This window comes from Amblyomma americanum, chromosome 2, assembly GCF_052857255.1.
Source record: "Amblyomma americanum isolate KBUSLIRL-KWMA chromosome 2, ASM5285725v1, whole genome shotgun sequence".
Taxonomy (NCBI): Eukaryota; Metazoa; Arthropoda; class Arachnida; order Ixodida; family Ixodidae; genus Amblyomma; species Amblyomma americanum.
The window spans coordinates 206086020-206107039 of NC_135498.1; the positions used below are offsets into that span (position 1 = coordinate 206086020).

The 21020-nt window shown below is 48.2% G+C and overlaps 1 protein-coding gene across 4 annotated transcripts in view; it reads right to left on the reverse strand.

Annotated features, from left to right (window-relative positions):
• Positions 1-10748: 10748 nt before the first annotated feature.
• LOC144122114 (monocarboxylate transporter 12-like) overlaps positions 10749-21020 on the reverse strand; it is a 145933-nt gene continuing 135661 nt past the window's right edge. For 3 of the 4 annotated variants that reach the window (XM_077655637.1, XM_077655635.1, XM_077655636.1), the window contains exons 5-7: positions 20627-20770; positions 16182-16958; positions 10750-13372 (exon numbers count right to left, since the gene is read on the reverse strand). In XM_077655637.1, the coding sequence (XP_077511763.1) occupies positions 13194-13372; positions 16182-16958; positions 20627-20770 (1100 nt within the window). In that variant the 3' untranslated portion in view covers positions 10750-13193. Of the gene's footprint in view, positions 13373-16181; positions 16959-20626; positions 20771-21020 lie in introns of all 4 variants that reach the window. The other variant, XM_077655638.1, reaches the window with a different exon arrangement.

Sequence of the window (21020 nt, forward strand, 5' to 3'; positions counted from 1 at the left end):
CTCGCGACAGGATGAGAGGTGTTACGTCTCGCCTACGACGCGCGGTATAGCCGGCGCGGATGCAACGGACGCCGCGGCTTCGTTCAAAGTGGCGGTCATTTTGGGCCCGTTCAGTGCTGCCGTAACGCCTCTCGCCAAGCGCGTCCAGGCAGGTTTCAATGCCACGTGCCGTCGTGTGTGCGTGTGTGTGTGTGCATGTTGGTGCCCACGCTTGTCAAAGCGCGGCAGCCGGGGAGAGGAGCTCCCCAACTGGGAGGCGAGGAGGTCTGACCGGCGCCGGCCCGGCGGACGCGCACGTCACGTCTGAACATGTCTGAGCGTCGCCGTATCGGGCAATTCATCCCAAGCCGTTCCTTCTTGCCCTCGACTCCGAGGGTATAAAAAAGCCGCTGCCCCGGGTGCTTTAACACCAGTCACAGGCCCGTGCATTTTTCCTTTCCTCTTCCCCTTTCATCCACTTACTACTACTACTACGCCGAAGAGACTTCGATTTCTTCCTTCGAGTAACGTGGTCGCCCTGACCGGCTGCTCTTTTGCGATGCCAGAATAAACAAGTTGTTCTGTTGCCAGTCGACTCATCCTTTGCCAGGACCTTCGGATGTTTCCAGTTGTGCCCCAGGCCGCCAGGCCAACGCTACCCTTGGGGCTTGCAACCCATTTGCAACAACTGGTTGCCAGCGGTGAGATCCCGACAACGGAGGCCAGCAGCGAAGATATGCGGTCAACTGTATGCTGAGCAGCACAACGACCATCCGGGAGCAGTGCAACGAGCCCTGTGTGATGACTGGTTGCCTGCAGCGGAACGACTGCGCTGAATTCTTGGCTGCGAGGTTTGGTGAGTGCGGGACTTTCTTCTTCTGAGTTTTGCCAGGCTTTTGTTAGTGTCAGAAAGAGAGCTGGTAATTGTGGTTGTCGTTGCTGCCGGGTTAGTTTGCGGCAAGACAATAGTAGGCAGTAGAGAAAGCAGCATTCGGAGCAGCCATGGATTTGAAGTCGTTGCGCAAACCGAAATTGCTGGAGCTTACAAGAGAGTTGGGTCTGGATGTCTCAGACAAACTCAGAAAACCAGAACTGCTAAGGGCTATTCTTGAGTTGGTGGCTGAGGATGACGAGCTGTCGGAAAGCCTTGAGACAATTGAGGAGAGAGAACAAAAAGAGAAAGACGAGCGCGAACGTAAAGAACAAAAAGAAAAAGAGAAAGACGAGCGCGAACGTAAAGAACAAAAAGAGAAAGAGGAGCGCGAACGTAAAGAGCAAAAAGAGAAAGAAGAGCGCGACCGTCAACACGCTTTGGAAATGAAGCGTCTCGAGGTAGAGATGGAACGCGCTCGTAATGGAAGTCAGGCACACGGTGCAGGAGAACGGGTATCGTTCAAATTGACTGACCTGATGCGGCCGTTTAAGCTTGGAGAGGACATTGGTTAGTTCCTGGTTAACTTTGAGCGAACGTGCGAGAAGCAGGGGTTCTCTCGGGAAACGTGGCCACAGCGCTTGCTCACTTTGTTACCCGGCGAGGCGGCCGACGTAGTCGCTCGCTTGAAGAGAGAGGAGGCAGAGGATTTCGACCAAGTGAAATCGAGTCTGCTAAAAAAGTACAGGCTGTCAGCGGAGGCGTTCCGTCGGAAGTTTCGGGAAAATGAAAAAGGCAGAAGCGAGTCATATACAGAGTTTGCCTACAGGCTTCTGTCAAACATGCAGGAGTGGCTCAAAGAAGAGAAAGCGTTTGGTGACCACGAGAAAATTCTGCAGTGTTTCGGGCTAGAACAGTTTTATAGTCGGTTACCTGAGAACTGCGGTACTGGGTCTTGGATAGGCCAGACGTTAGTACAGTGGCTAAAGCCGCTGAGCTAGCCGAGGAGTTTGTGACGCGTCGGGCTCGCGGAGCTAAGGACGGTCAAAAGGGTGAATTTGGCTCCAAGTCTGAGAGGCTGAAGTTCACACCCATGAGAGCAAGGGGGGACACACGTAGTGCGGATGCGAGTGAAAGCAGTCCGACCGAACGTAAGGAGACGGCGGCAGCCGAAGCCGAACGCAGAAAGCGGTTCGAGACGAGGCAAGCGCGCGTGTGTTATGCGTGCCAGAAGCCGGGTCACTTTTCGGCGCAGTGTCCAGAAACAAAAAGAGAAGTCGTGTGTTTGTCATTATGTAGCACTGACGAGAACATGAAACTTCTCGAGCCTTACATGCGAGACTTCCTCGTGAACGGGAAAGAGTGCCGAGTGCTTCGTGATTCCGCAGCTACAATAGATGTAGTTCACCCCTCTTACGTAGAACCCGATATGTTCACGGGCGAGTGCGCATGGATCAAGCAAGCCGTGGAAGCTCATAGCGTGTGTCTGCCCGTAGCAAAAGTGCTTATTGAAGCACCTTTCGGAGCACTTGAGACGGAGGCCGTAGTGTCATCTATGCTGGCCCCCCAGTACCCGTACCTATTTTCGAACAGGTCCGATCACCTCCTGCGCGAGAAGGGGCTTTTGTTTGGTGAGGCTAGCGTTCAGGCCTTAACCAGATCGAGAGTTCGGGAGCTCGCTGCAAAGGCGGTAGTTGCGGGGCCGACGTTGTCGAACAATGAGAAAGGGTCGGAGGCGCAGCAAGCTGATATTCCGAGCACGTCAGAACTGGATAAAATTGAGCCTGTAGCGTTGAAGGCACCAGGTAGTGGAGAGGAAATGCCCGACACGGGAAAGTTAGAAGAGCTATCTGCAGATTTGCTCATCGCGCCTACGTCCGATGGACTTAATAGGTTGCTAAATGTCAGCCGGTCGGCTTTGATAGCCGAGCAAAAAAAGGATGGCAGCCTAGAAAACATGCGCTGCAATGTCAAGGAAGGTATCGCCAAGAAAAATGCTCGTTTTGTGGAAAGAGGTGGGGTCCTGTACCGGAAGTATCTAGACCGCAGAGGAGTCGAGTTCGATCAGCTGATCGTGCCTCAGTGCTACCGTCAGGATCTGTTGCGCTTGTCGCATGGCGGTTCGTGGTCCGGACACCTAGGAGTTAAGAAGACTAAGGACCGTCTCTTGCAAGAGTACTATTGGCCAGGGTGTTTTCGTGACGTAGAACACTTTGTGAGGACATGTGACACCTGTCAGCGGGTTGGCAAACCAGGGGACAAATCGAGGGCGCCGTTGAAGTTGGTACCTATCATTACGGAGCCTTTTAGACGGCTCGTTATTGATACAGTGGGACCTCTGCCGGTAACAGCCACGGGGTACAGACACATTTTGACTGTGATCTGCCCAGCGACAAAGTTCCCTGAAGCAGTGCCGCTTAAAGAACTCAGCTCAGTTGAGATAGTCAATGCACTACTGTCCATATTTGCGCGAGTTGGTTTTCCTGCGGAAATCCAGTCAGATCAGGGCACAGTGTTTACTAGCGCTTTGACGACAGCCTTTCTCGAAAGGTGTGGGGTAAAGTTGTTACACAGCTCAGTGTACCACCCACAGTCGAATTCCGTTGAGAAGCTCTACTCCGTCATGAAGCGCGTGTTGAGAGCATTGTGTTTTGAGCAACAAAGTGATTGGGAGCTGTGTCTGCCTGGGGTGATGTTTGCATTAAGGACCGCGCCGCATGCGGCTACGGGGTTTTCGCCAGCTGAGCTGGTGTACGGTCGCTCGCTGCGGTCTCCGCTTCGCATGCTTCGAGACTCGTGGGAAGGCAGGGGCGACGACCCAGTCGTGGTCGAGTACGTGCTTAGGCTCCTCGAACGCTTAAGAAGGGCACAGGAGTTGTCAGGTGAAGCAATGGCAAAGGCCCAGCAGAGGGCCAATTTTTATTATGATCGGACAGCCAGGGCCCGTCGTTTTGAGGTGGGCGATGAGGTAATGATATTGCGCACATCGCTAAAAAACAAACTCGACGTGCAGTGGGAGGGCCCAGCACGGATTGTTCAAAAACTGTCGGATGTTAACTACGTGGTGAGTCTGCCAGGAAAACGGAAAGCACAGCAAGTTTACCACTGTAATCTGCTCAAACCCTATAGACAACGGGAAGCAGTGGTGTGTATGATGGTAAACGTTCCCGAAGAGCTTCCGATCGAGCTTCCGGGACTAGGCTCAGTGACGAACAGGGAAGACACTGATCAGATCATTAGTGACTTAATCATTAAAGCACCGCTGTCGGTTGAGCAGAAAACCGAACTACACCAACTCTTACAAGAGTTTCAAGGTCAGTTCTCTGAGAGGCCTGGTAGGACTTCTGTCCTTACTCATGATATAGAACTTACCTCCCCAGAGCCAGTACGATCCAAGGCGTACCGGGTGTCACCCCGCCAGCGCGATATTATGGAGGCTGAGGTAAAGAAAATGCTACAGCTCGGTGTTATTGAGGCGGGTGAGAGTGATTACACCTCCCCTTTGATTTTAGTTGAGGTACCGGGCAAGGAACCTCGTCCTTGCGTCGACTACCGCAGGCTTAATTCCATCACTAAGGATCAAATTTATTCGATCCCTAACATCGAGGAGCGCCTTGAGAAAGTTAGTAGCGCTCAGTTTATTTCCACCCTAGATCTTGTCAGGGGTTATTGGCAGGTTCCACTTACAGAAGAGGCTAGTAGGTATGCGGCGTTCATTTCACCAATGGGAACATTCCGTCCTAAAGTTTTGAGTTTTGGTTTGAAGAATGTGCCATACTGCTTTTCAAGCCTCATGGACAAAGTGTTGCGGGGACAGGAAGAATTCGCTTTACCGTATTTAGACGACGTAGCGATATTCTCCGCATCCTGGTCTGAGCATATGGCACACTTGCGGGCAGTGCTAACCCGCCTGCGCGAAGCGGGCTTGACAGTCAAGGCTCCCAAGTGCCAATTAGCACAGGCCGAGGTTGTCTACCTCGGTCACGTGATTGGACAGGGTCGTCGCCGCCCCTCTGAAATAAAGGTGGCCGCTGTGCGAGACTTCCCGCAACCGCGCACGAAGACCGATATTCGGTCGTTCTTAGGTGTCGCCGGCTACTATCAGAGGTACATCCCCAGGTACTCCGATATCGCGGCTCCCCTGACGGATGCTCTAAGAAAAACAGAGCCCCAAACAGTCGTCTGGAGCGAGACAAAGGCAAGAGCTTTTAGCGCCCTAAAGAGCGCCCTAACAAGCCAACCTGTGCTACGATCGCCAGACTACACAAAAGGGTTCGTTGTTCAGTGCGATGCTAGTGAGCGAGGCATAGGCGTTGTACTGTGCCAACGGGAAAATGGAGAAGTGGAACACCCCGTCCTGTATGCTAGTCGTAAGCTGACCTGTCGTGAGCAGGCGTACAGCGCCACCGAGAAAGAGTGTGCTTGTCTCGTGTGGGCCGTTCAGAAATTGTCATGCTACCTAGCCGGCTCGAGGTTTATCATTGAGACGGATCACTGCCCTCTCCAATGGCTGCAGACCATCTCTCCCAAAAATGGCCGCCTCCTGCGCTGGAGCCTCGCTTTGCAACAATATTCCTTTGAGGTGCGTTACAAAAAGGGAAGTCTCAACGGTAACGCCGATGGCTTAAGTCGAAGCCCCTAACGTGGGAATCCGCCTCAAAGTTGTTTGTTACTGATGTTTTCTTCCTGAGGCAGGATTTTTAACATATTGCTTTTGTTTAGTGTTTCAAAGTGATTATGTGCTTTCTAGTGCAATTTTCTCATTTGTGGACGCGTTCTTAGTGCTGCTTGACTACTGTAAGGAACTAGGCAGTAGTATAAAAGGGGAAAGAGCCTGGCAGAGCTTAGTGAGGGTTGTCTCGTGCTTGCTGACTGAGCGGTTGCGTTTCGGCGTAGTTCTAACGCTTGCTGGGAACGAGCACAAAAATGGCAACTCTCCCGAAGTCACTTTGCAGTGCCCTGTGTGAACCTGAACCTGAGAACGAGGCCTTCTCTGTGCGCTGCGCTCAAGCAACGTCGAGGGACGACCGGTTTCGATTACGAGCATCATCGAGCGACATCCCTCCGGACAGCGGATGCAGTCCCCTGACCATCGGGATCTCCTTCTCCCGGCGGGGCGGTCTGTTACGTCTCGCCTACGACGCGCGGTATAGCCGGCGCGGATGCAACGGACGCCGCGGCTTCGTTCAAAGTGGCGGTCATTTTGGGCCCGTTCAGTGCTGCCGTAACGCCTCTCGCCAAGCGCGTCCAGGCAGGTTTCAATGCCACGTGCCGTCGTGTGGGCGTGTGTGTGTGTGCATGTTGGTGCCCACGCTTGTCAAAGCGCGGCAGCCGGGGAGAGGAGCTCGCCAACTGGGAGGCGAGGAGGTCTGACCGGCGCCGGCCCGGCGGACGCGCACGTCACGTCTGAACATGTCTGAGCGTCGCCGTATCGGGCGCCTCATCCCAAGCCGTTCCTTCTTGCCCTCGACTCCGAGGGTATAAAAAAGCCGCTGCCCCGGGTGCTTTAACACCAGTCACAGGCCCGTGCATTTTTCCTTTCCTCTTCCCCTTTCATCCACTTACTACTACTACTACGCCGAAGAGACTTCGATTTCTTCATTCGAGTAACGTGGGCGCCCTGACCGGCTGCTCTTTTGCGATGCCAAAATAAACAAGTTGTTCTGTTGCCAGTCGACTCATCCTTTGCCAGGACCTTCGGATGTTTCCAGTTGTGCCCCAGGCCGCCAGGCCAACGCTACCCTTGGGGCTTGCAACCCATTTGCAACAGAGGCCAGGGTCGCGTGCGAAAGACAAGCACTACAGCGTCCGAAATCTATCCTGTCCCAGACTCATGAACGCCGAACATGGAAGTATAGGCGAAAGCCTCCCTTGGATTTGTGTGCTCTCCGTTCAGCTTTATGTTAATGTATTGCCGACTTGCGACATGTATTTAAGTGCATTTTGACATTGTCAAGTGTTAAGTAGTACGTGGATACATCATTGTATTGATGTATGTATTTTGGAAATCGCCATTGAGTTCGTGAGCGCAAGCATGTGCGCACGAATTTTGTGTTGTTGCCCAATATCTTTAAAGCAAGGGGCAGTGTCACAAAATTCAGCACATATTCGAAAAAAAAAGAAACCAGGCGCAGCACAGAAGCAAGTGCGCCCGCTCGCGTCATACAGAAAACGAAGATCGAAGAAGGAACCCCGGAGAGCGCGTACCCTGGTGTGTGCTGCTGCCCTTTCCAATTTGCTCGCCAGCGCGGCGCCAAAGGAAACATGGCTGGGCGAGCCGTCAATTGTTCGAGAATGTCTGAGTAATTTCTACTCAATATCGATCGAGAGGGCGTAGCCTTGACCGCGCTAAATGATGCCCTCCCTCCTTTTCTCTCGCGTCGACGATGGCGCAGTGCTAGAAGGATCTGGAACGTTCTGGAAACCGGTCGCGAGCCCGGCGTGAGGAGGAGAAGAAATTGTGCAGGTCATACTGCATGTATATGCGTAGCGTGGCTTTTTGGGCTTGTTGGTGCAGTAGCGTGGCTTTTTGGGCTTGTTGGTACATAGTTCCTAATTCATGTCACTGGATGTATATTCACGACACTGGATGTATATGCGCGCCTTCCAAGGCGCGAAAAACGAACACACGCGGACCGCTCCCATATTTGAGGGGCGTTGACCGCTGGCAGTAAGCCCGAGCCGCCTTCAATCTTCACAGAAGAGCGCCCCGCTTGACTCCTGGGAAAACACCACTAGCCCAGCCACGGACCAGCGAGGCAGCGTTCGCCAACCTGCGGGACGGCTGCGTCGTGTTCATCAGTTCGTCGGACTGTCGCAGTTCCCGGTAAACAAATTTTGTTTTGTTTGTCTTTCTCGTGTAATAATGCACTTTAGGTGCAAAGATTTTGTTGTACTGTAATATTTCTCGATTGTTACTTTGGACGACTTGCATTGCATTATCAGTCACTTTGTGTGTGCTCGTGCTAGTGATTGTTATTTTGTTTGTGAACCTTTGGCTCCGACCCATTCTGTGGCTTAAGACCTCCGAAAGCTGGGCACCAAACGACCACCCCCCTTGTTAATTGGTAGCTGGTCTCCGGCTGAGCTTGCCACGCTGAGTCGAGGGCATCTACTTTGTGACCGAGACGCTACCCCAACACACACTAAGGGTGTCTGGAAGTACACGCTTTAAGTGCGCGGAAAGGGTGGCCATGGCCAATCATAAAATCAGACCTCATGCCTAACATCAACTTTTCACACACATGAATTAGGTGACACTTGTGTCAGCTAACCATCGGTGGCTGCATTCGCACCGGAGATCGCCTTTATAGTCAGCGACGATTTTGATAGCTCCCGGATGTATCGCACGATTTTGATAGCTCCGAGATGTATTTTACGATTTTTATTGTCCTGCATTTGTTTCCCCTCTGTGCTTTGGCTTGCTCTGCAGCTATATATTGCCGCCTTTTTTCGCAAGAAACCATATGGTTGCCAGTCAGCGCTTCTGTATGCCTTCTTTTCTCTCGTCCTGTTTCTCAGTGCTGTTTCGCTTTTTCATTTTACACGTTAGTAACCGAAGTACAGGTTTATACCTTAGAGCACACAACATGCCGTCATTACATTTGTTGCATCTGACAAGGCTACTATATCTTGAATGTGAAGAAGCAGAAGAAAGAGAAAAAAGCAATTATATGCTGCTTTATGTGATATGAAACTTCAGGGGTTAAATCTAAAGTTCAGCCTAAAAACAAGATAAAACGAGCCGCAGGTCAAAAGCAAACCCCAGGGGCCGGTTCATTGTGTATTAAAGAGCAGGGCTCTATATGAATATCTCGCGTCATACTAGTGGTTATAAGTTTCGCACAAGAAACTTCATAAATTTGGTGATGTCTAAAAAATTGCGAACTACAAAAATTGCAAAAGAATACCTCGAAAACATTCGCCAATTTCCGGCCTCAAATATGTCTTCTTGCTCTTCAGGTTCCAATTGATTTTTGCATTCCCCAGGAATTTGTTCTTAGGAGAGTCAGTTCTTAAGCTAGTTGGTATTCTTGATTCACGTTCTTGATTAAACAGTTGTCAGTTAGCGCTGTGTTTGTTTTTCTTCTTTTCTTTGGCTATGTGCCGTTCCGCTGGAATACTATGAAGGTGAATCTGTTCTTAGGAGCATATTTTCTTTTATTATGGTCTTTGCCGCCCATTCCGGAATTTCTATTTGTTCTATCCTGACGGTAAAGCACTGTATGAAAAGAATAATGCTACTGATGGTATGGTAATTAATATTTTACGAAGTAAATACTTTGTTCTGAGCGTAGGAAAACATTGGTTACGACAAAGCAGTGTTCTTGCGTATAACTCCGGCAAAGGACCCTCTACTCTTTCCCTGAACTGCTCACAATAATTTTCTTCCTGAAGTTACAAGTTGTTGGGTAATGGGATCTGAATTAAGATCTTCGGCTGAACGCATTGTTAATGTCAGAGATAACTTCCTACCCAAGCTACTGTTAATTCCACGTGCTCGTAGGTTCGCTTGACGTGATGTACATTTCCTCAGTTATTCGCACCATTCTTCAATCCACTGTCGTAATTTGAGATGCCTTCGCTAGAGCTAAAACTTCTAAGTTAGAGAGAATACTAAAAAAAATTGGTGCAGTCTATGTATACCGCACGTAATCATATATCACCCATTCAACATTTTATTCAAAGTGGTGTGCTCCCAGTCCCACTGAAACAGCATCTGTCATTTGAAATTCTGTTTTCAATTGAACCGAGTTCAATAGAAAAATAATACATCAAACTTTATCACGCAATCCTCAGGATGTAACAGAAGGCCAGGATAGAATTTTACACTGAGACTATGAAACACATCTGCTGTGTTCAGTAAGTATTCAGGTTTACCTGCGACAATTGCATATTAGAATGATTTTTTTAATGCTACAGCAACATGAACTTGATTATAACTTTCGATGCCCTCCAATTTTTGCACATATTTTTACTGGACTGCATTGCCGAGAATCTTTGTAGTGTTTCTTTTTTCTTCAAACCTGCCGCCGCTTTATCGCTTTGTTTGTGTTGCACGACGCGACCAGATTTATCTCGACTGATCGCATAATGGCGGAGCTGGTTCTATGTTGTTCCAGAATGTTGTGGTAACTTTGCACGCTTATCTCGAAAGCTCGCTATCAGCTTTGAGCTGAGAGCTGCTGAGAGCGGCATGCATTCTGTTCGACCCCCCCTGAGCACGATTTTTGCTTTCGCTGCCGCCGTGTCATTGATTCCTTTGTGGGCGCAATTCAGCTCAAATAAAGCTTCCTCTTGAAGGCTTTTTTCACTGTCTTCCAGCTCGCTTGGCTGCCGTCACCACTAGGTGACAGTTTTTTCGTGTTTTATTTGTGTTTTGCATATGTGTTTTATTCGCTGTGGTTATTTACGAACTATTTTGTAAGCCATCTTGTTCCGTATTGGTTGTTTCGAACGTCACTTTACTAATATGCCGTGCGTACACGCCCTGCTAAGATCTTGTCACAAATATTGCACTCTGTGCAAACAAAGGATTAAAACAAGCCTTCGTGAACTCGAACTTCGAGCCCGTCCTTTTGCCAGTGAAGAAGACGTGTCGTAGCTGGCACGTATACTTCTTGTTCCCCTTCAGGTGTCCTGTTTCCTAAGCGAACACTGGTATGAAGCTATTTCTAGCACTATTTCACGCTGAATTTCTTCATTTAATCTTTCTTCACACATAAAGACTGGCGGAGTTGTCATTGCAACAAGCTGTCATGTCGCGCGTCCCGTGGTTGTTACTGAAAGCTCTAGACAAACAATTTTGAGGAGCATTGGACAATCAAATGTGATACTCGTCGTGATAAACTTACGTATACGCTAAAAGTAATGCAATCAAGGCGAAACACAGTGGACTGTAGTTTATTTTCACGCGTGGTACTGGCTAGGGTGGGAAAAACGTTTTGTGATTGGTAAGACGGAAGACAATTTCGCAGCAAATGGAAGAAAAAGTTCACTAACGATCAATGGGATTAATGCGAGAGGGTATACGCTGTAACATAAGGATGTCGATTATGACACCGATGAGTGTGTGGACAAATTAAAATCAATAGTACTAACACAAAAAATGTTTCAGTTTGAGCAATCATTTTATTTACATGGTGACCACTTTCGGAGATCAGGCAACGTTTCCCCAGTGGGCTCTGACAGAGTGGACACAGAGCCACAACACTGACGGGGTCTTCATCTATCATTGGCAGACACTCAAGGCTAGTCACGTCTATAGACGGCGGTTTTGCAGCCGTTGGAATTTGTCGCTGAGAGCCCGGCTGGAGGTTTCCCGGCAGTGGTGGGATTTTAAAACCCCTGTCTTGCTTTTTAGAGGCCAAAAATATTCATGATTCAACTAAGAAGCAACGTACACAAGCGTCTATGAGGGCGTTTCTGCTTGATCCCAAACTGCCGCATCACATGCCCCAGCCTGATATTTATGGATTTCTATGGAACTGGCCTGTTAAGGTGTCCCCCGAAAATTGAACTTGTTACTACCACTTTCGTTTCTACAAAGCCATTATTATTCTTTCTTTTAATGTTCATCGCCTTCTTCAACCCTGCGCTCATGATGCGGCGAAGCGGTGAGTGAGCTACCCCTTCCTTTTTGAGATTCTGCTCCTACGGGGCTTCAGATAAACCAAGACAATGGCGCTGAGTTTTTGCGGTAAAAAGAGTCCTCGTTCTAACGCATTAAAAAAGCACCCTAGCGGTGCGATTCATTGATCCCTCTGCGTACTCTCCAAAAACCTACAACGCACGACATCAGGCTTGTCAGGGCAAACACCTCAATAGAAGCCCAAGAAGCAGCCATCGCGATAGCGATATCGTCTTCCACTGCCACTCTTATACTGAGGGACTTTAAAACAGCCATTCCAAATTTCGCTCGCGGGTAGATACATGATGCCGCCTATAAAATTCTCACGTCCAAGCCCCAGCCACCTCGTTCCATCCAAATAGCATGGGTACCGGCCCATTCAGCCACTCCCGGTAACCAAACGGCCCATTCCGCTGCTCTAGAGTGCGTTAACCTAGCGGCGACTGCCGAAGACCCAGGCAGGTTGAGAGACCGGCTGATCACATATCACGACATCACGCTACACTACCACGAAGAACGTCGACTTTGCCCCCGGCCGTGCACATAGCTGACAAAACAACAACAGACGACCTGGAGACAACTCCAGGCTCGCACCTTTCCCTCCTCAGCGCCCCTACTAGCGCTTTTCTTTCCTTCTACTCAAACGCCCGAATGTTCCCTCTGTGGGTCACCGAGAGCCACGTTCAACCACACTATGTCCATTTGCCTACAACTGCAACCACCTTCCCAATGGGCCCTCGCGGACTGGGAGGGGCGGTAGGTCGTGGTCTCTAGCTCCGACCCGGCCTCGCAACTGAAGCTGGTGCAGTGGTGCAGAGAAGGTCGCCGTCATAAACGAGATGCCGGCCACCACCCACGACCAGGAACCAGCCCACTTCTGAAATTTTTAACTATAAGGGCTCCGGGAATAAAAAAGTTTTTCATCATCACCATACTAACACTCGGCGTAAAAAAAGGTTGTGGTTTTTGACGAAAGCAAATAGCGCATTCACTTCAATCGCGCCTTGAGGGAAGGGAGAAAATGGGTGCCAAAGAAAGAAAGAAAGAGGTACCGTAGTGGATGTCTGCTAAATAATTTCGACTACCTGGGGATATTTAACGTGTACTGGTAACGCACAGCACAGGGGCGCCTTTCGCGTTTCGACTCCATTGAAAATCTGCATGCCGTATGCAGCGCTCTGCCAGCTGAGCTACGGCAGCAGCTATCTCGTTTTCCCCTTTAGGCTATACGTGTACCATTACCGCGCAAACGCTTACCAGAGCCCCACCCAGCTAGGTTGGCCGACGTGGATGTCCTGCTATATCGCTGGCGCCAAGTAGAACATGGTGAGACGGGGACGATGACAGGTGTGCGTCAGGTCTCTTATGCGATCTATGGCTCGAAGACTGCCAAACCGAAACGCTCGTTATATGGTCATGTCATCGCCATGGAAACGATGTCAAACCACGAGCACGGAACAGGAGCGTCTGGATTAACTAATTGAGAATGAAGCAAGTTGCCTGTTTGCTTTGCACTGAATTGTAATTGTGACCCAAAAGTTCCGCCTACTGCCGCGAAACATCAACGTCATCATTCGCATTCGCCTAACTACACCCACTTCGGGATGAAGGCCTCTGCCACAGCGCCTGTGTGAACAAAACATGAGCTTGAATTTAATCTCTGTCATTATCAGGTGTTGTTGACGTGTTTACGTGCCACCTTTTGGCGCAGTCCTACATTCTGGTAGCACTGACGTCACCAGTAGGCCCGCCAGGTTTAGCCATAATTTGCTTTTTTCTCTGTCGCAGTTCCCACGTAAACACAAGGATCCAGATCAGAGCAGCGAACGCGATGAGAGAGCCGCAGATGATGAAGAGCACATCGTACGCGCCGACATGGTCCCGGAAGTGTCCTGTTTGAAGAGGGGAAAAAAGTGGCTAGCAACGACACAGTGATACATGTTTATGAGCACAAACGAGAGACGCTGTGACAGAAATCGCATGAAAAAGTGACTTGGCAGGCGCGCCCTCGCAACTCTTGTTCGAGTGCACTGCTGTCATCCAACTGTCCCGTGCTACTCAGATTGTGGAATGCTCGCCATCTACCGAATGATCAAAACACCATCGGGCGACCGGTCAAAGACGTTATGCACATGCGCTGCGTGTGCTGCTCATCGTTGATTTGCACCAAAGGAATGCGTTGGTGTTTTGTTGACCGGCACGGTCCTCCTCGTAGACGCGACAAATTTGAGCGGCAGCAGACTAATGCACAAATTCCATTGTCCGTCACTTCCGCCAATGTTCAATACTCACATGTGGTTCTAAGCTAATTTAATCTAGTATGTTGTAAAATTAACGTATTCACATTTCTTGTTAGCCGCCGTTCTGGCATAGTGGTTCTGGCGCTCGGCTGCTGACCCGAAAGACGCGAGTTCGATCCCGACCGTGGCGGTCGAATTTCGATGGAGGCAAAATTTTAGAGGTTCGTGTACTGTGTGATGTCAGTGCACGTTAAAGAACCTGACGCGGTCAAAATTTCCGCAGCCTTCACTATGGCGTCGCTCATAGATTGAGTCGGTTTAAGACGTTAATCTCCCATTAACCATCACGATGCTTGTCTCTTGGAAATAAGCAAAGGAAGTCAGGGGAAGAAATCTCATCGGCATGCTCAGGCGTCACTTGGCTGCGGGCGAGTGAGGGAAAGTCCTTTAGGCATCGCTGCTAGAGCCATGTTTTGGCTCTGACTTCTCATCTCGCAGCACAGCATGCGACCCCACCCTCAGAATTTCCTGAACTCGTCGACGGAAAGAAACCTTACGCCTGCTGATTCCACCCGCTGCGGTGCGGTCTGGTCCGTTCTTACACAGCGTCTTGAAACTAGCTTTCAGTGGCCTCACGACCCAGGTACTTCATAGGTTTCTGTTCGTGAAGTCTCAAATGCTAGCTCCTGCACCCCAGCCGCGTGACCGCACGGCATGTCGTCCCTATGCTCGCCGCGCAAAACATGCTTAGTGTCAAATTCCTCTATTGGCGCTCTATGGGTGCACTACGCTCGATACACATAAAAGTGCACCTGTACAAGACGACCCGAAGCGCTCCTCTTGAGTTATCTGAAGAATTATCATGCCGCAGACTAATTCCTACAAAATGAACACAACGCATAGGATATACAGTGACACAGATTGTGAGCGGAATGAACTAGAGCAATTTGTTGGAATGTTGCCATAATCATAAGAACTGTGTGGCGGTTGCATTAAGCTTCCTCGCGTACTTACAATGCTATCACAAAAGAAACATACTCGTTTCACATTTTTAAAGTGCAATAAAATGTGTTCTGTCTGTAGAAACTGTGTTACGGCATTACTTTTTTATGATTACCGCCTTTAGCCAATGGTAATCCGATTATCGTAGCACAGAGGTTGTTGTAATGCAATGACGAGGGAATGAAATGCACGGCATACATGTTGGGCAGATAAAACGCGCACCAGAAGGCGAATATTTAAAGGCGTGACTAATATCTCTTTCTGCTCTCTTTCTTTATCAAATATTTCGAGGTCTATAAACGAGTAGGCACGTTTGTCAGTGCAATTCAATGCATTTTTCGGCGTTCAGTTTGCTCTTTTTGGTTTGGTTTATCGGTTTGTAGTCCCCCAAACCGACTAAAGCTATGAGGGAAGCTGTAGTGACGGGCTCCAGGAATTTCGACCGCCTGGGGCTCTAACTTGCGGCGATATCGCACAGCACACGGGCCTCCATCGAAATTCGACTGCCGCGACCGGGATCGCATCCGCGTCTTTCGGGTCAGTAGCCAAGCGCCATAACTGCTGAACCACTGCACCACCTTTTATTACCTTGCTATCGCAGAACTCAAGTTTTCTTTCATGCGCTGGTGTTTAATTAAAGAATGGCTTTTAAAAACCGTCTGCTGCAAATTAATTTTGGATCTCCGCGCCCGCCTAATCCTTCGTGGGATTTTCATTAACAAATTTTCCTGAATGTATCAAATTTTTTGTGTTTAAATATATAAAGGCAATACAAAGCAAAACCACGAAGCATTTGAAAAAAAAATGATGTTTTCTCAGAAGTGTTCGTATTATTCAGAATAATTTTTGTACAGTGAATTTGTGATGAGGAATGCTGTCATTTGCAGCTGCCAAATGCATATCCCTGCGAAAACACTATAGTTGTTGATCAGAAGGGATCTCGCAGGACACAGCGCTACACATCAGATATTTAACAAGTACAAATGAACCAAAATTTTGTTTTTAATCTCTTCTATCATCTTTCCTCAGCTGTTATGTAGGGTAAACAGTGGAATAATATTTAGCTGTTGTCAGAAAGGCATGCTCATTTCGTGTGCACGTACCTCGAAGTATCGCGTTTCTGGCCCAAAGCGTATTTTAGTTTTGTGTCCCTTGTTTCATAGGCGCAAAGTTAGACATAAGTTTGTACGATAAGATACCTGAGCACTCTTGCTGGATTTAAAAGGTGAGTAGATTTTTCGTTATTTTTGTGAATTGATGAATCTTAACTTCTATTCCCCTTTTCGGCAAAACAAATAGCGTGTTTCTGTCAGTGAGGTACAGGTAAAATATGCCCAAGGGCAATGTGGATTTATCTTTACCGGGACGGATACATTATCGAATTTTATCAAATCTAAAGCTTCCATTATGACTCGATTTATGTTTCTGAAAAAAAAACACTTCACCAATGCATACGTACCTACAACTGACGGCTTTATAAATGACAGCAGCCCGGCAGAGGCGATGACCATCCCGTACGACATGGACATTCGCTCCAGCCCCAGGTACGCAGCAAGGATGACGGGAAAGAGCACCAGGCCAGTGCCGATGGTGTAGGCGATCACTACCGCCACGGCAAAGATGAGCCCGTGGACGTAGAGGAAAGGCAAGAGAATGAACATGCTACCCTGGACACTGAAGATGATCACAATGAGCTGCTTGTTTGTCAACCAGCCACGGTCGACGGCAGCCGGCAGCGTCAGTCTTCCGAGGGCCTCGGCGATGGCCCCCATGGAGACCATGGTGACAGCGCTGGACACAGCCACTCCTCTGTCCACGGCAAAGTCGACGAAGAGCGATATGTAACACTCAAAACCAAAGCTGTGGACGATGAAGCTATACATGACGAGGTAGAAGATGGGGTGCTTGAACACGGTGAGGCCGTGGCGCAGTGTCCCGTGCTTTTCGGCGCAGCTGGGAGCTGGAGAGCCCTGCTTCTGCTCGGGAGGGACACTCCTCCACTTGGGTGTGCGCGGGAAGAGGCTGAAGGCGAGGCCGTTCATCACGATAGCTCCGAAGATGAGCAAGGCGCCGCGCAGCCCGTACGACTTGGTCAGGTACTCGAGCAGCTTGGGGAAGGCGAAGGTTCCCATGGTAACCCCTGTGAAGTTGATGCCCATCGCGAGGCCCTTGTGCTTGACGAAGTGCTCGCTTATGATGGTGGGGGAGACTACGAACACCATGCCAGCACCTATGGCTGCGTTAACCGCAATGCGAGAGGTTACTGTTAGCTACGCCAATGAAATATTTGATATCTGCATGCTGATACTTGGTAAGGGACTCCGGCGACACGAGTAATAAAAGGTGTGCTTTTTAAAAAATTAATACATCACTGAATACGTGGACAATAATGAAAATTATTTTAAATCGCGAAAGTCCACGGCCCTCGGATCCTGCCCACTGTAATATATATGACTTTAAAATATGCGCTGAGAAGTGTTAATCACATTTTGTGAGACTGTGATTGGGAATCGCTGTTTCCCGTCTGAGACCCGGAAATTATTTAATGAGCTCACCGTACCATTTGTGCCATATCAGCTAATGGTCTTAATTTTTTATGCTGACAGTAATTGTAGACGTTAGTTCCAAAAAAGCAAATCTAAGAATAGCAGACTCAGTTCTTTTAATGGTATCTTAATAAGATCAGGAACTGACGCCAAACTCCCAAAGTTAGAAACAAGACCAGAGGTTTTCCTTCATTAGCAGGCTCAACATTTTACATGGGTAAAACTGCACTTTCTGTTCAAGTGGGCACTAACTACGACGACGGCGAGACTGGTACGTAAGCGTGCCCACGACAAAATTGTAAAAATTGTGAAATTGGCTACGAGATCAAAACATGGGTTTTTACAAGGAATTGGTTAATATCTTTTCTCTGGAGAAGAGTCCATGATAAGAAAGGGTAGGTAGATAAGTTTCCTCCAAACACAAAGTGAACCAGAGAAAGGGAAACCTCATTGAGCTTGACAGCGCGCTTACCGAAACGAAGCGAAAACCTGAGATATCCCAGTACACGCTAGGCGCGATAAGAAACCCCCGCAGACAAAAACCTCATGGTCCAGGCCTAGGTGCAAGACGTGCAAGCATTTACAAAGCGACACCACTGTTAGAAGGACGGCAAGGCGCTTCGTCTTCGATATAAAGACTAGCTTTGCACATCGTCTAATGATATCTACATGCTTCAATGATCGCCCTGTGAGAAGCAATAAGTGTTAGACTAAATGAGCACACTGGTGACATAGAAGGTCTAAAAAGCGTGTCCGGGAACATTTCAATCAATGTGGCCACAGCTTCGATGAACTTCGATGAATTCTTCATTCGCCAGACTAGCTTCAAATCGTCAAGGGATAGAAAATGCAAAGAAGCCTCCTTAATCAAGAAATTTAAAACCCAACGACCAGCAGGGATCATTATCTGCGAAGAAAACTTAGAATCTCTTATGCACATTCAAGCACTAACTTAATTTTTTAAAAAAGTATTGCCCGTTTTCAGAGCAAAATTAATTGAAAAATAATTACGCCGGTCTTTTCAGTATTCCATACCACCTATTTAACGTTTTTTTGGCCTAGCCACACTCCCTGCACATCATTTTCTGCCCATTCTCCTTCTGATTTTTATAATCGTATAATCCAATATACTTTTAGTTAAGACACTGAACCACCTTCTACCATTCTAAGGTACCCTTTGCTTTCGCACTCCCCCTCCCTTTATTTCGCTAATTTCTTCGCACTCCTCTCTGTTTTCTTTTCGCTTGGTGGTACTTCGTTCCGCCTTACTGCTCAGTTTTGTACTTTCAGTTTTTTTTCCAGATAAACTACACCACTGAATCTATGCCACCTGTCGCAGCTCTCCATATGTGAACACAGAGCCTTTCAAGTCCAATTTCGCTTTCTCACCACCCTTCCCAGCCACTGGGTTTCTTTCATCTGAGCTAGAGTATTTCTTTCAGTTTCTCAGGCGGACCCATTAATCCTCTCTATCAGCCACCATGCCTGGAGAAGGTTAACGCTCCCGATCTTAACACCTTTCCAACTTCGCGCCCTCCTTCCAGTCACCGGGCCTTCCTCTTCGGAGGGAGGACCCTATTTAAACCCCGTCAATGTTGATCGTTTTGCCCCGACGAAAAGAAGCCCTCTTGATGAAACGCTGGCAAGCTCCTTCAGGGTTCCGCCTATGTTATTCACTTCGTTCAGTAGAGAAGACTTAAGCAACAAGCTAATGGATGGGCACGATTCATTTCAATACAGCACGATGTTTCAATAGAGATGAGCAGAGGTGGTTAGCTACCTCGCAGAAGGAAATTAATCTTCTGGAGTGTTAGTGCAAGAAAAGGGTTTTTTTCTTTCCTGTTTTTTTTTTCTTTCTCTGTGGACCACTGCCGATTAGACGTAAAAAAATTGTTCAAAGCATACTTTTTTCTCCGGATATGCTCCCAAGCTGATTCTATTTCTTTGTTATTATTAGCATCTCCCCTGGATGTCTGCCTGCAATACTCTATATTACTAAATTATGCCAGGACTTCTGAAGAAAAGGAGCGTGAGCACAACAGGCGCCGAATGCAAACAAGAAATATGCTCCAGTTGGGAATTGGTTATGATCGGCTGGGACCTACTATTCCAGAAAAAAGCAAAAGATGAAACAAGAGCGATATAATACGGCGACATTTTCCAGGATTTGTTCCTTGCTTTCGTGAGATTACCTGTAGCGTACATAGACGAGCAACATTTTAGTGAGAGCAATGATTATCTTTAGTGGCATTAAGCGGGCAAAAAGGTAGAAATAATACTCGTTCTAATGCATCTTGACGTCATCACAGGCATATGCGTCTGAACTGGAAGGCTTTAAATTCTGACCTTGTTTTCTTTACGCTTACGTTCATCCTGTTTTTTTCGCAGTCCTCAGCCACGGAAGGCAATATTGAGCGAAATTAAGCAGGCCGAAAAAAATATTGAGACACGCGGCCCGTATTAACTAACTGTTACTTCTACGGGGCAGAAACGTGGAGGCTAACGAAAAGAGTTCAGCTTAAGTTAAGGAGAACGCAGCGAGCCATGGAAAGAAAAATGATAGGTGTAACGTTAAGAGATCTGAAGCGGGCAGAGTGGGTGAGGGAACAAACACGGGTTAATGACATCCTAGTCGAAATCAAGAGAAAGAAATTGGCTTGGGCAGGGCATGTAATGCGAAGGCAAGATAACCGCTGGTCCTTAAGGGTAACGGAGTGGATTCCAAGAGAAAGTAAGCGTAGCAGGGGGCAGCAGAAGGTGAGGTGGGCGCATGAGATTAAGAAGTTTGCAGGCAAAGGGTGGATGCAGCTGGCAAAGGATAGGGTTAATTGGAGAGACATGGGAGAGGCCTTTGCCCTGCAGAAGGTGTAGTAAGGCTGATGATGATGATGATGATGACTTCTGCATTAATAAGTGGGCAGCGGTATAGGAAGGCATGATTAGATGTCACTGCTGGGCTCATGTTACTGAACTTGTGCCTTGGACTTAATTACACCCTCAAGGCAGCTCGAGTAAAATAATTCTAGTTACTAAAAAAAAACCTGGTCTACGTTCCAATTACCGCAAAAAGAAGCCTAAAATATCTCTTCTGCAGTGTGACCCGCATTGATAAGGCACTAGACATCCGACAGAGAAAAAACATTTTCAGCATTCGTTTTTTGTTATTACTGCACAATTATTTCGTGGAAAGAAACATAAGGTTCTTTCCACGAATTGCTCAGGACTGTACGTATCACCGAAAGAGCAGCTTGCGCATATTTCATTTTACACAGATCTTTAGTTTTGTAATATACGTTCTTTTTCTGTGCTTTCCATGAGTACTTACTTCTATTGACACTTGGTCGTAATTAATTCTTACCGTGTATTGCGCCAAGTGTCACCGTCATGGCGGTAATGCTTTCCGGAAAGAAGCTGACCATTGCGCCGACGCCTGATATCACTGCTCCCGCAATGATCACGGGCCTTGCGTTGAATCGGTGGGCCAGGGGACCCGTGATAAGCCCTGAAACGGAAGTTATTTTTGCACGCTTTGAACGGAACACAAAACAAAAGAAAAACTTCATTGCGGGTAATAGGAAGTTAAAAATTAAGATCGAGCAGCCTAGTGTTGCAATTGGCTACCCAGCAGAGCGGAAAAGAGAGGGATCAAGACAGAGACCGCAAGAAGAGGCGGAAGCTGTGAGCCCTCGGGATGCATGACAGGTCTCCAGGGCTGACGAGCTCAATAGCCGGCGTTCGATGCTTTTATCCGT